General features: G+C 42.0%; 1 protein-coding gene across 6 annotated transcripts in view; it reads right to left on the reverse strand.

Annotated features, from left to right (window-relative positions):
- Nucleotides 1–11,865: 11,865 nt before the first annotated feature.
- HIVEP2 (HIVEP zinc finger 2) overlaps nt 11,866–14,590 on the reverse strand; it is a 304,484-nt gene continuing 301,759 nt past the window's right edge. For all 6 annotated transcript variants that reach the window (XM_077486702.1, XM_077486706.1, XM_077486701.1 and 3 more), the window contains one exon: nt 11,866–13,509. In XM_077486702.1, coding sequence (XP_077342828.1) covers nt 12,703–13,509 — 807 coding nt within the window. In that variant the 3' untranslated portion in view covers nt 11,866–12,702. The remainder of the gene's footprint in view (nt 13,510–14,590) is intronic.

Raw genomic sequence — 14,590 nt, forward strand, 5'->3', positions numbered from 1 at the left:
GGGTTAGAGATCCCAGCTAATGAGGAGCAAGGAGAGGTCCACTTTGTTCTTTGGTGTGGGTCTTTGAGGTACGCTTGCCAACGAGCTGCATGGCAGGTCAACATATGTCTGGTCAAGCATGTGGTGCCCAAGCGGGTAATGTTTTGGCCGCGCGAGATATGCTTGAGACATATGTTGCAAATAGCAGCGGTGCGATCTGATACACTCATCTCAAAAAAGGCCCACACCAAAGAAATTTTGGAATAACGCGCAGAGGCAGCGCCCTGCACAGGCGGAGCTCTGCTGTGTGATTCAGTCGGTGTGCTGCCCCTAAGCTGGCCCCCGGAGGGCATCCTGCCTCATTGGAGATGTGCCTCCTCCTCCTCCTCTCTCCTATCAGGCACCCACGTGGAGTCAGTGACCTCATCATCCCTTTCCTCTTCATCACTGGAGCAAACCTGGCAGTATTCTGCAGCTAGTGGAACATGACTGCCAGATTGCTGTCCTTCTTGAGCATCCCCTCTCTCTGCGCTCATGCTACTGCCTTCCTCTAGCTGAGTATCGTCATCAGAGCCTTCAAAACACTGGGCATCCTCCTGGACCATGTACCCAACACTGTGCTCAAACAGTTCGGGGGACTCTTCAGGAGGACATGGTGGGTCTAGGGAAGGAGTGACTGATGATGAGATTGAGACGAGGGAAGAGGATGCGTTGGCAGCTGCTTTGCTAGTACCCTGAGACTGGGTGAGAGAGGATGAGGAGGATGAAGAGGGCTTGGTCATCCACTCTACCAAGTCTTCGGCATGATGCGGCTCAACACGTCCAGCTGCCGAAAATAAGGACAAGCGTGTCCCATGGCCACGTGCTGATGACGATGCACTGCATCCACGACCAGCACTGTTGTCTCTAGACACAGAGCCTGCTTGCCCACTTTTGTTGGCTCATGACTGTCTGCCTCTCCTTGTTTGCCTTCCAGACATAGTAATGGCCTGCAGGGAGATGGGAAAACCAGCAATTGGGTAGTGTATATTGTGCTGGAGGCACACAACACCCACGAACTCCTGTAGATGCCTTTATGATAGAACACCAGCAATAAAGGGTAGATACAGGTGTATACTGTGCTGGAGGCACACAAGACCCACTAACTACTGCAGATGCCTGTATGAGAGAACACCAGCAATAAAGGGTAGATACAGGTGTATGCTGTGCTGGGGGCACACAACACCCACTGACTCCTGCTTATGCCTTTATTATGGAACACCAGCAATAAAGGGTAGATAAAGGTGTATACTGTGCGGGAGGCACACAACACCCACTAACTCCTGCAGATGGCTGTATTAGAGAACACCAACAATAAAGGGTAGATACAGGTGTATACTGTGCTGTGCTGGAGGCACAAAACACCCACTAACTCTTGCAGATGCCTTTATTATAGAACACCAGCAATAAAGGGTAGATACAGGTGTATACTGTGCTGTGCTGGAGGCACACAACACCCACTAACTCCTGCAGATGGCTGTATTAGAGAACACCAGCAATAAAGGGTAGATACAGGTGTATGCTGTGCTGGGGGCACACAACACCCACTGACTCCTGCTTATGCCTTTATTATGGAACACCAGCAATAAAGGATAGATAAAGGTGTATACTGTGCGGGAGGCACACAACACCCACTAACTCCTGCAGATGGCTGTATTAGAGAACACCAACAATAAAGGGTAGATACAGGTGTATACTGTGCTGTGCTGGAGGCACAAAACACCCACTAACTCTTGCAGATGCCTTTATTATAGAACACCAGCAATAAAGGGTAGATACAGGTGTATACTGTGCTGTGCTGGAGGCACACAACACCCACTAACTCCTGCAGATGGCTGTATTAGAGAACACCAGCAATAAAGGGTAGATACAGGTGTATACTGTGCTGTGCTGGAGACACAAAACACCCACTAACTCTTGCAGATGCCTTTATTATAGAACACCAGCAATAAAGGGTGGATACAGGTGTATACTGTGCTGTGCTGGAGGCACACAACACCCACTAACTCCTGCAGATGGCTGTATTAGAGAACACCAGCAATAAAGGGTAGATACAGGTGTATACTGTGCTGTGCTGGAGGCACACAACACCCACTAACTCCTGCAGATGGCTCTATTAGAGAACAGCAATAAAGGGTAGATACAGGTGTATATTGTGCTGTGCTGGAGGCACACATCACCCACTAACTCCTGCAGATGGCTGTATTAGAGAACTCCAGCAATAAAGAATCGATACAGGTGTATATTGTGCTGTGCTGGAGGCACACAACACCCACTAACTCCTGCAGATGGCTGTATTAGAGAACAACAGCAATAAAGGGTAGATACAGGTGTATATTGCGCTGGAGGCACAAAACACCCACTAACTCCTGCAGATGGCTGTATTGGACAACTCCAGCAATAAAGGATAGATACAGGTGTATATTGTGCTGTGCTGGAGGCACACAACACCCACTAACTCCTGCAGGTGGCTGTATTAGAGAACACCAGCAATAAAGGGTAGATATAGGTGTATACTGCGCTGGAGGCACACAACACCCACTAACTCCTGCAGATGGCTCTATTAGAGAACAGCAATAAAGGGTAGATACAGGTGTATACTGCGCTGGAGGCACCCAACACCCACTAACTCTTGCAGACGCCGGAACACTACACAAGGCCGCCGCGCTGGCGGCCTTATATAGTGTGGGGCGTGTACTTAACACTCTGAGCTATAATTGGCCACAGGCATCCTGCCTGTGGCCAATTATGGCTCTCCTCACTGCCGGCGCTGTGGTTGGCCAAGCATGCGAGGTCACAGTGCATGCTTGGCCAATCATGAGCCAGCAATGCACTGCGATGGTGCAGTGCATTGTGGGCTCTGAGCGCCACACGAAATTTGGCGTGAACGGCCCACAGAGTTCTGGCTTCGCTGAACGGGTGAACAGCCGGTGTTCGAGTCAAACATGCATTCGACTCGAACACATCCCTACCCCTGAGTACTCCAAAATCTCTCTTGTCGTCACCCTTAAAGGGACCAAAAAGCAAACATACCTACATGCAATCCAGGACCCTTCAATGCTTTTCTCTAATAATCCAGACCCCCACCTTGCAGCTGTCTAGCAACAGATCACTCCTAAAGGTGATCTATTGCTAGCTGCAAACAGCAAAATTGTTTCAGCTCCTGGCTTTATCACTGGACCTCAGCTATCACTGACAACTGGTGGTTTCCGTGCTAATGCTCCAGGGGCCACAGAAACTACTGAGACGAGCAACAATTTTAAAATGGCACCAGGGTGTCTCCAAAGGTTTTCCTGCTGCTATCCCTGAGCCACTTTAAAATGATTCTGGGAACTCAAGTGATTAACAAATGCCCTCTTAATATGGTTCTCCTTAGGCTTGGGAGGAGAAAATAGTTTGTCAGCAGAGTACCAGTCACCAGAGGGTGGACAAGGGGTCGGCAGGAGAGGTGACTGCCCTGGGCACTGTGGTATCATGTGAGGTGAGGGGGCACCACAAGGAGATTGAAGGAGAGGGGATTTGTGTTGGGAGGGGTAGTTTTGGGGGTGGCAGAGTGTCAGTATTGTTCTCGGAGGGGATGTTTGGGGGGGGGGGTCTGCTAAGAGTGGTAATTTATGGGATTTTGTTGGGAGGGGGAGATGGGGGAAGAAGATTTGTGCTAGGAGGGGAGATTTAAAATGGGGTAAAAGATGTGTACTGGGGGAATTTTAACTGGGGGATTTCAGCAGGGGGGTGGATTTGCATTGGAAGAAGGGACATTTATGCTTATGGGGTAATCATGCAGATTAGTGCTCAGACATTTGACATTTTAGTGCTCTAACATTTAATACTCATACATCTTGGGGGGGGGGGGGGGGCGCAGTTTAGCATGCTCACCCTGGGCTCTAGATCACCTTGTCTCGGCACTGCCAGTCCCCATACAAAATCAGTGGTAGTACCAAATGTTCTGAAAAGGTTTTTATAGGTTGGGGACAGGGAGTCCAGAGTGGTAACTTAGAGAATTTCAACATAAGTTGCTCAATTTCTAAAGATATAGGCAGTACATCAATAAGAACTGAGATGCCATTTTAAGCCTGGAAGTTATATCAGGGGAATGGACCTCCTACGGCACCAAATAATCCCAAAGTGATAGGTTAGACTTCTCATCCTCATCAGCTGTATGTGCAGAAATAGCTACAGGTATATCATAGACAAACTCTGGAGGAGAAGGAAAAAATTCCTCCCTGGATGAAGCAGAGGAGGTAGCCACAACAGACTTAGCAAAGGGAAGACTCTGAGGGACGCATAGACTCATGAAGGGGAAAACTACCCAGGCTATCAGCATCAGATCCAAAAGGAGGTACACTGCAAGCCAGCCAGAGCTGTTAGTGGATTGAGAGCTGGAAAGGCCAGCAGGACCAGTGAGCTTACATACATGTGCCCTGCTAGTATGGGATGTAAGCTGTGCCATTAAGGGTACTCACAAAAATGCAACTGATGAAGCATAAGATATTAGGTGACCTTCTAAGATCAAGTCATTTTAGGTAGCATCGCAGGGGAATGACCCTGGTAGCCTCATGTGGAGCCAGCGATGCTTCTACTTAGCCTGAAGGTGGACAAATGTGTTGCCTGACACTCCAAAAAGTGTCACAGTCATGTTCCCTAAAGTGCTTTAAACACATACATCCCTTTAGACATTTGTAATTTTTTTCTAAACATACAAAAAAAAGACGTGTGGTTCGCTTCAAGCCCCAAAATCTATCTGAGCCGTCTGTGGCCTTAGCCACACACCATGGAGTTTGTATGGGACATTATGACAAGTAGGGCACTAATTGACTACATAAATCTCACATTAAATGTGAATTAAGTGGACTTTCTGGTTTCCTAGTTGTTGTCTGGATTTGCACACTAATAAAGTTCATGTTATTTTGGCACTAAAACAGGATTTTCCTAATAAAAGGTGGAAATGTAGGCAATGAAACACTCACAACATGTTTGTGGGACGATTCTTATCCTCTTATGGTGTTGCATCTGGTTTCACTTATGACTCGTTTTTCCCATATGTTGCTACACCAGGCTTTTAGTGAGTCTTGATTCACATGCTCTTTATAGGTCTATGACAGCCAAGTCAATGCAAATATTTTTTTGCATGAAAAGATTCTAGAAACCTGAAATCTTTATTGAATTAATATCCTGTGAGTGTCAATATGTTCATAGTTCCTAAACGCTTACCTTGCATGTGAAGTCCCATGTGAGTCATACTGTTATTAATTTGCACAGTGTTTATCGATTTTATTACAACACCAGATGGTATGTAATCATCCAATGCCACCATGTACCATGTGGTCTTAATGTACTGTATAATGCATTAGAACAGGTGGAATAACTAATAGAATTAATTTTTTTATTACATTGTTTAAGCTGATCACCTAAGGGCAAATACAAAATATACCATATACAGTTGACATAGAATATATATATATATATATATATATATATATATATATATATATATATATAATATTACTTAAAACGTGATTTAACGTACTTTAAATGTAACTAGTACTAATACTTGAATTTGCCTTTATATTTGCTTCCTTGAATTTCTTGCCCTTTAGGACTGGTAGAGGAAGTAACTATTTAGTAAGCTATTTAGGCTCTACTACTTTGCGCAAAGCTGTTTATTCACACTGGAAGCATGCTATCAAATAAAGCGACCAAAGAGTTAATTTCATCTTATCAATGTGGGGTAGCTAATTTATAAGCCGATTAACAAGCTGGTGGGGTCATTTACAATGCGGCACAGCCTGGGTGCAGTACAGAAACATGGCAATTCTTTCTGGCAATGAGCATTGGATCACATAACTGGTTTAAAAGAATAACACAGCATTTGGCTGGTAAGGTGGTTTTTACATGATTAATTAAGCTGATTGGAGTTTAGATTTAAAGTAACCCTGCCCTTGCTGAAGGCAAGTGTGCTGAACTGTAATCACTTTTTTACAAATGTGTAACAAATGACCACTGATATTCAGCTGTCACATACCATGCCACAGTCTCTACTGCCTACTGCAAACTGGCCTTTAACTACTTCAATACATGGCACTTACACCGCCTTCCTGCCCAGGTGATTTTTCAGCTCTGTCACAATTTGAATGACCATTGCGTGGTCATGCTACATTGCAACCATGTGAAATTTTTATCATTTCACATCACACAAATAAAAAATTTCATTTGGTGGTATTTAATCACTTGTGGTCTTTTTATCTTTTCCTAAAAAATAAATAAAAAAGGCTGAAAATTTTGTAAATAAGTAATTTTTATCCTTCACTGATGGGCGCTGATGAGGTGGCACTGATGGAATAAGATCTCCTTCATTATCACTGGATCTATAATATACTCAGCACCATCACAACTCTCCATTAGCAGGGACTTCTTTCACTCTTGCAGCACTGTGTGGGAAGCACAGTGGTGTAGTGGTTAGCACTCTCACCGAGCAGTAAAAAGGGTCACTGGTTTGAATCCCAGCCACAACACCACCTGTCTGGCGTTTGCATGTTCTCCTTGTGTTTGCGTGGGTTTTCTCTGTGTACTCTGGTTTCCTCCCCCACTCCAAAGACATGCTGGTAGGTTAATTGGCTTCTGTCCAAAATTGGCCCTGGTATATGAATGGGGACCTTGGATTGTGGGCTCCTTGAGGGTAGGGACTGATGTGAGTGTGCAATGTACAGGGATAGGGACAATCGTTAACACTCACTCAGGGTGAACTGGATGGACTGGTGTCTTTATTCCACCTTACTAACTATGTAACTCTTATATTCAGATTCTAACATAGAAACACACACCACCACCTTTTCAATGTACCCTGGCCCTCAGAAAGAGAGCAAAGCCAGGAACAATAACAGTGCAATTGTTTGAAGATACTTTTTGATGTAGATTGGTGGACTTTTAAAGTGCCAATTGTCTTTACATTGAAAATCATTAAAAAAGAAAGGTACTTTATTATAACAAATGTCCATATATCATTTCTCAGTAAGCTTCATCAGGAAGATTTACAACTTGAAATCACTGTGTTATATAATAATCATTCTATTTCAAGTGGTATATCTTCCTGACACAGCTTAACATGAAACGAAGCTGAAGAAATTACTTATCAACATCTATATAAATCATTCTGTGTAATCACATTACTGGACACCTGTAAATAACAATTGTATACATTTGATTACGTGCCATGTCTAGGCTATGGATCAGCCTTTCTCAACCTTTTCGACACAGAGGAACCCTTGAAATAGTTCTCCAGTCTTGAGGAACCCCTGCTACAAATTAGAAATCTACAACTCATGATACATTAGTGTGATGGTCAATGGGAAGAATCGTGCTTACACTTGTGGTCATTGGAAAGAATTACCTCCTTACAGATAGCTAAAAAGATCAATGGTGTCGGTGGGAACTTATCCGAGAGGCAGAAATGGCCTAATGCTGAAGGAACCCCTAGCAACATCTGGAGGAACCCTGGTTGAGAATCACTGCTATAGATATTCCCCAGCTGGTTTTATGCTGATAGATTTTAATATTTGGATATTTGTTATAATAAAGAACCTTTCTTTTTTAATGATTTAAACATTTCTGAGGAGATTTTTACAGGTGGAGAAAAGGAGTTGCATCCCTCTTTTACCCGTTTCATTCATATTTACGCAACAGGGAGCTAGTGTCTGCTTACAAACAGCCACAAAGTCTACTAGAGCCTGACAAGCCAATCCTGTCTGTCTTGCACCAGGCTATCCACATGCTGGTCCAACTAACACAGGATTAGGGGGAATTCAATACTATTTTCATTGTTTTGGGCTACATATGTAAACTTCCCATTGTCATGATTGCTCATACTGTATATTGTCACTATTGCCCATATATAGTCACAATTATGAGCGTGTTGCCTCCAAATAGTTTTGATTGCCTGTTTGTTGCTCCAATTTAGTCACAATTGCCTTTCTGTTGCCTGCATATTGTCAAGTATGTGCATTTGTAACCTGCATATTGTCACAATTGGCTGTTTGGCTGTGTACATATTAGTTACACATAAATTGTCTGTTTGTTTACCTTTAACCACTTCAGCCCCAGAAGGATTTATCCCCTTAATGACCAGGCCATTTTTGCAATGCTTTACGTTTACTGACAATTGGGTGGCCGTGTGACACTGTACCCAAACAAAATTGATGTCCCTTTTCACCACAAATAGAGCTTTCTTTTGGTGGTATTTGATCACCTCTGCAGTTTTTATTTTTTGCACTATAAAGAAAAAAAGAGTGACAACTTTGAAAAAAAGAAAAAATTTAATCTTTACTTTCTGCTATAAAACATTTCCAAAAAAAATCAGTTTTGACCAATATGTATTCTGTTACATATTTTTGGTAGAAAAAAATACCAATAAGCTTATATTGTTTGGTTTGTTCAAAAATGATTACGTCTACAAAATAGGGGATAGATTTATGCCATTTGTTGTATCTTTTTTTCACTAGTATTGTCAGTGATCTGGAATTTTTAGTGGAACTGCGACATTGCGTCAGAGAGAAAAGACACCTAACTGACATTTTTTTAAAAATTTTGGGGAACCAGTGACATTACAACAGTAATCAGTGCTAAAAATATGCACTGTTATTGTACTAATGACACTGGCAGGGAAGGGGTTAACATCAGGGACGATCAAGGGGTTAACTGTGTTCCATCACTGTGTGTTCTAACTGTATGGGGGAAGGGCTCACTGAGTCAGGATCTGTGTGATCTTCCCTTGTTTACACAGGCAGATCCCCATTCTGTCACTGCGGTTAATGATCGTGGGTGGCCACCGGACCCGCTGATTGGCTCCCCCACTACGACATCTAGGACATCACATCGCTAGGAGGTGAGTATAGTTCTGCTTTTTTAAGCTCTTAAAGGGACACTGTTACTAAGAAAAATACTTTTGAGTATTTTTAGTTTGGGATTTGACAGAAGCCATTATCTATCCCATGAACACACAGCACATTCCCTGACAGTGATTACTTTTACTGCATCAGGACTAGTTTGAGACATAGGAGATCAAGAAATGGATGCTTCCACCGAAACTGAATACCATGAGTGTTTTGTGATAGATCCCCTTTACAGGCTTTACAGTCAAACTGTGATATTTTTAATTTTCAACTTACTGGTACTAGATATGCCAAAATACAGTGCTTCTAACCAGTGACTCACATTGTGGAAACACAATTACAGTACGTCAATGCAGGATATATACGTATAGCTGACAATGGAGAAAAATCGGTCATGAAATATTTACAGATTTATATATGGGAAATGCTCCTGAATGCAATCATTTCACAGTTTGTAAGATGTTTCACTGGAAATTCTGTCTTTGGTTAGCCCCAAACATGTATACTATCACTGTGGCCAAATAATTTTATATTTCGTTATTAAGTCTACATCACATTGTTCTAGAAGGCACAGAAGTCTGTGCTTATACAGTATGTTTCCCAGTGGAATTATCAATTTCAAATAACTTGGTAGCCTTTTTAAATCCTTTACCAGGCCTATAGGCATCCATAACCTTAGAGAGTTATTTTTATCTTGGCATGATGAAACCACACATGTCACTAGCAATGAGAAAACAAGACCACAGATCTCTTAAGTTTAAGACAGGTTTCACCTGTATAGTTCTGAAGGAGGTTCTAATCACCATAATTAAAGGAGTTGTAAAGGCAGAAGGTTTTTTTATCTTAATGCAGGCTGCGTGTAGCAGCCTCCCCAGCACCTCCTAATACTTACCTGATCCCCCTCTCTCTCCAGCAATGTCCATGAATCCCTCGGCCATCCTGGACTCTCCCTCCTGATTTTCTGAGACACAGCAGTGGCACCATTGTCTCCCATGGCTATCAATCAAGTCAGTTAGCCAATCAGGGGAGAGAGGGGGTGGGTCGAACGGCAGCTCAGTGTCTTAATGGGCACACGGAGCTGCAGCTCGGCTCAGGTGCCCCCAAAGCAAGCTGCTTGCTGTGTGGCACTCGACAGGAGGAAGGGGCCAGGAGCAGCGAAGAGGGACTCGAGAAGAGGGGGATCTCGACTGCCCTGTGCAAAACCACTGCACAGAGCAGGTAGGTATGACATGTTTTTTTTTTGTTTTTTTTTATAACCAAGACTTTACAATCACTTTAATCTGCAAAACCTGATTCGCATTTTATGGGTTGGAGGTGGTAGTAAATGTAGGGGTTTACTTACTCTTTGCATTTTACTTATTTAGATTATGAGAATGGATATTACAATGTCAAGCTTATGTGTAATTTGTTCAAGTATATTGACTTTACCTGTAGGCACTGTTTCAATTAAAGTCTAATATTTGCCTGTTTAAATATTAGTAAAAAGTAAATAATCTCAATGGGGTGTACTTACATTTCACATGACCATATATATTTTAGTTTTGTTTTTTGGATTTAGCTAAGCTTTAAAGCGGGAGTCCACCGGGACTCCGCGTTTTTTTTTTTTTTTAAAAGCCAGCAGCTACAAATACTGCAGCTGCTGACTTTTAAAATAGTGACACTTACCTGTCCAGCGCGCCCGTGATGTTGGCACCCGAAGCCGATCTGTAGATCGTATGTCGGGTGCTGCCGCCGCCATCTTGGGTATGGGAATCAGGAAATGGAGCCTTTCGGCTTCATTTCCCGGTTCCCTACTGCGCATGCGCGAATCGCGCTGCGCAATAAGGACGATCCCCGCTGCCTCTGGGATCTATGTGTTTCCCAGCAGGCAGCGGGGCACTTGCGGAAAGGGGCGGGCACTTGCGGAAAGGGGCGTAATATACGCCCCTTTCCGCAGAGAGCTATCCCGGAAGTGGGTGCAGAATACCTGCCAATTGTGGCGCCGGAGGGGGGGAGGGTTCCGATGAGCGGAGGTCCACTTTAGGGTGGACCTCCGCTTTAAGGTTCTCCTAGATCAGGGATATGCAATTAGCGGACCTCCAGTTGTTACAAAACTACAAGTCCCATCATGCCTCTGCCCTCTGGGTGTCATGCTTGTGGCTTTCTATGCCTCCCGGGACTTGTAGTTCTGCAACAGCTGGAGGTCTGCTAATTGTATATCCCTGTCCTAGACTATTGCCCCAACATGATAATCTCTCAGAACAGCATGAATGTCACAATGATTAGGAGTATGTTTGTACGTCAGCTGACCTTTTAAGCCCAATTGATTTACTTCTGCCAATTTAAACTGTAGTTGGTTTGACTGTATGATCCAGACCCTGAGCCTGACTGCCATTCTAATATTCTGTGAGTTTACCTCTATTCAACATATTTATCCCCACCAACAGTGGAAGTAAATACAGCTAAACAAATGTGGGTGACAATCTTAGGATATGCTGGAGGATGATATGTTAAAAAAAAAATGAAAAAAATCAATGAACAACTTACAGTCTTCTCCACTCACAGCATGACATGAGAAATGTGCAACACAATTGATGCATGTAACTGTATATTTATTTCTTTTTTAAAGAACACTCCTTAATGTTTTGTAATTCAATATACAAACTTGGTTTCACAGATTTATAATCCACTAAATAGCACAATAACCCAGTTCCACACAGTCAGATGTGCTTTGTCACCTTGATTTTTTTTTTTTTTTTCGTTTTTTTTTTAGACACTCCAAAAAATGTATTTGGTGACCTGTCCAACTGAGATTTACAAATAAATTGTACCAGTGATGCACTTGTACATATACATGGGGTGGAATGTTTCCCATATGTATGACTGGAGAATATCAAGCAACATGTTCACATAAGACCATATACTTGTGATATACTTATAACTGTGCCATACAGCATTGGGAGAAAGAAAACCTCACAATAAGCACATGGCTGTACTTTTAATGCTTTTACATTACTATCATTTTAAAATCACAATCAGCATTTAAGTTATTGTCAATTTAGCAAACAAGGGACGAAAAAAGTACATGAGTAAAGAACTGACTGATATAACTGTCATTATTTTTTCATTGATGTTTACAATGCATAAGTGCATAATAAGATAATATTTCAGTTTAAATATCTTGCTTACACTATACATTTTTTGTTCTAATTACGCAACAGTAAACCCCATGCTTCACATAGAAAAAAGCATTTCACAACAATAAGAAAAAAAATGTACAATTTATGAAACAAAGTAAATAAATATTAGTATTACAGGATTGGAGCTGTACATAAAAGCTGTTGAATTTCAATCATATAAAAATATGTTTTAGTGCAACCTCACATATATATTGATGCTATTTTTAACTTTGTACATTTAGACCAAAGTGTCCAAAAAATAATGAAATTACAATTATTACAAAGCAGATACACAAATTCTAAAATATATACAGGGTACTGCTAAAATGCTTATAAGAATATAAGCAAAGTAAAGAAAAAGGCACAAACATCTGTACAATTAAAAGTACCAGACCCAATACAAGAGTTTAAAGTTTCATTTTGGTCAGGCTCATGATGACTTATTTGTAAAGATACAGTATATACATATGTGTGTATGTGTAATATATATATATATATATATATATATATATATATATATATGTTTTCATATAATAAAAGTACTTTCAAGAACAATAACTGTAATGCACATCAGACATGCTATGTTTTGTACAAGAAAAAAAAAAGGGTATTCTTTAATATAGTCTACATGCCCATTCAAATCATTGCAGGTTGCTGGATTCAGGGAAAGAGTCCTTTACGTTCTGTGTGCTTGATGGCTCTTCTTTCCTGCCATGGAATCCTAATTTTGTCATGTCCATGGTCTTACTATAGAATTTGGAATGAGCTTGCGTAGACTGTGATGTACCAAAACTGTCTTTTTCTCCGTGCAAGTCAACTGGGGTGGCTGAGGAGCATGCAAGAGACATGCCCCCTTCAAGTCCACTAAAGTGTCTAATGCTAAACTGTGCACTTTCTAATGTTTTTTGATTGGGCTCAGGAGGACGAGACAGTTGGTCCCGCTTCAGCGGTTGACCTTCCTCTGCAGCAATCCTCAGGCAAGCAATGGCTTTTGTGCAAGTGCGTATGTTTTCCTCTTGCTCCCTCTCAGTAGGCTGTGAACTTTCATCGGACGGGCTTTGCCCCGGTGAAGGTAAGAGAGTAGGGGAAGCTCCAGATTCTCCTGGAGGAATATCAGGAGAAGAATGTTTATCAAGGTGCAGTGGGATACAGGACACTGAAATAGTCTTCTCATCTGAACTTCTCAGGTGCAGGGGTGTAGTTGTAGAAGGCTGAGGACTGGCTTGGATTGCAGAATTTGAATTAATTATCTGAATCCCACCTATTGGGATCATAGGTAAAGGTGCTCGTATCTGCTGTTGTGAGTGCAATGGAAGGTGACTGAAAATATAGTCTTTGTGGCCATCAGGGTCTTGGCCAAAGCTTTGGTGTCCAGGAACATCTTCTGTAGGCCCAACATCTGGATGCGGGCCTACATATGAGAACTGTGGCCAGATTTTTCGTAAATTCTATAAGCAAAGACAAGAACAGTTTATAATATGGCAAAATATTGTTATTCTTTACAAATGTAAAACCTAATTCCAATGCAATACATGATTTCCAAAACCAAAGTCCAAAATTAAACCCTAATTAAGAAACTTCTTTGCTACTTGAAAAGCAGAAATTCATTTGCTCATTGAATATGTTTTAAACACTTAGAGCCCTTTCACACTGAGTCTGCCCGTACATTAGCGGTAAAGCGCTGCTTGTTTTAGCGGCGTTTTACCGTTGTTTAAGCGATGCTTTTCAGCTGCTAGTGGTTAAAGAAGGGGTTCAAAACGCCCTTGGTGCGGCACTTCTGAATACCTTTTTAGTCACTTTGGGAAAGCACTGCCCATTCATTGTAATGGGGAGGGGCATTTTGGGAGTGCTGTATACACTCAAACTGCCCCAAAGCTGCTGCTTGCAGGACTTTTTCTAACATCCTGCAACCGCCCCAGTGTAAAAGCACTTTCAGATTTGGGCGGCATGGGAGGCAGTTTTTAGGCGCTTTACAGGGGCTATTTCTAGTGCTAAAATGCCTGAAAACTGTCTCAGTGTGAAATGGGGTCTTAAGGAGCCACTATACATCAGTTGAGTTACCATGCCTATGGGTTTACACACCTAGTTGGCAGTTCTATAACTATAACCAGTCAGACTTAATTTTTCAGCTAACTATTTTTCTCCTCTCAGCCTCCTTGTTTCATATACAGTACATAAACAGTTAAAGTGGGTATGTTACTTGAAAGATAATTTAAAAAAAGATCTATTAGTTGTACAACCATACCAGCTTGATTTACTCTAGTTAACAGGGCCAGCACCTATATTTGAGATGGTCATCGGCCCATCCTGCCAGTTTTGGATGGATAAATAAACCATTTTACGATCTGTGGGTAACAACAGACAACCCCTGGTCAACAGCTCACTGTAATAGTTATTTGCCAAAGGTTTTAGGTAGCTGGCGTTGGAGGAATCTGCTAGTTTCATTTTCCTCATCTATAAACATGATATGCAAGTTTGAATGTTACCAGGAAGCATAAAAAAAGATATTAAGGTAGTTCAATGTTTGAC

This window comes from Lithobates pipiens, unplaced genomic scaffold, assembly GCF_037356315.1.
Source record: "Lithobates pipiens isolate NorthernLeopardFrog02 unplaced genomic scaffold, aLitPip1_a1.2 Scaffold_18, whole genome shotgun sequence".
Lineage (NCBI taxonomy): Eukaryota > Metazoa > Chordata > Amphibia > Anura > Ranidae > Lithobates > Lithobates pipiens.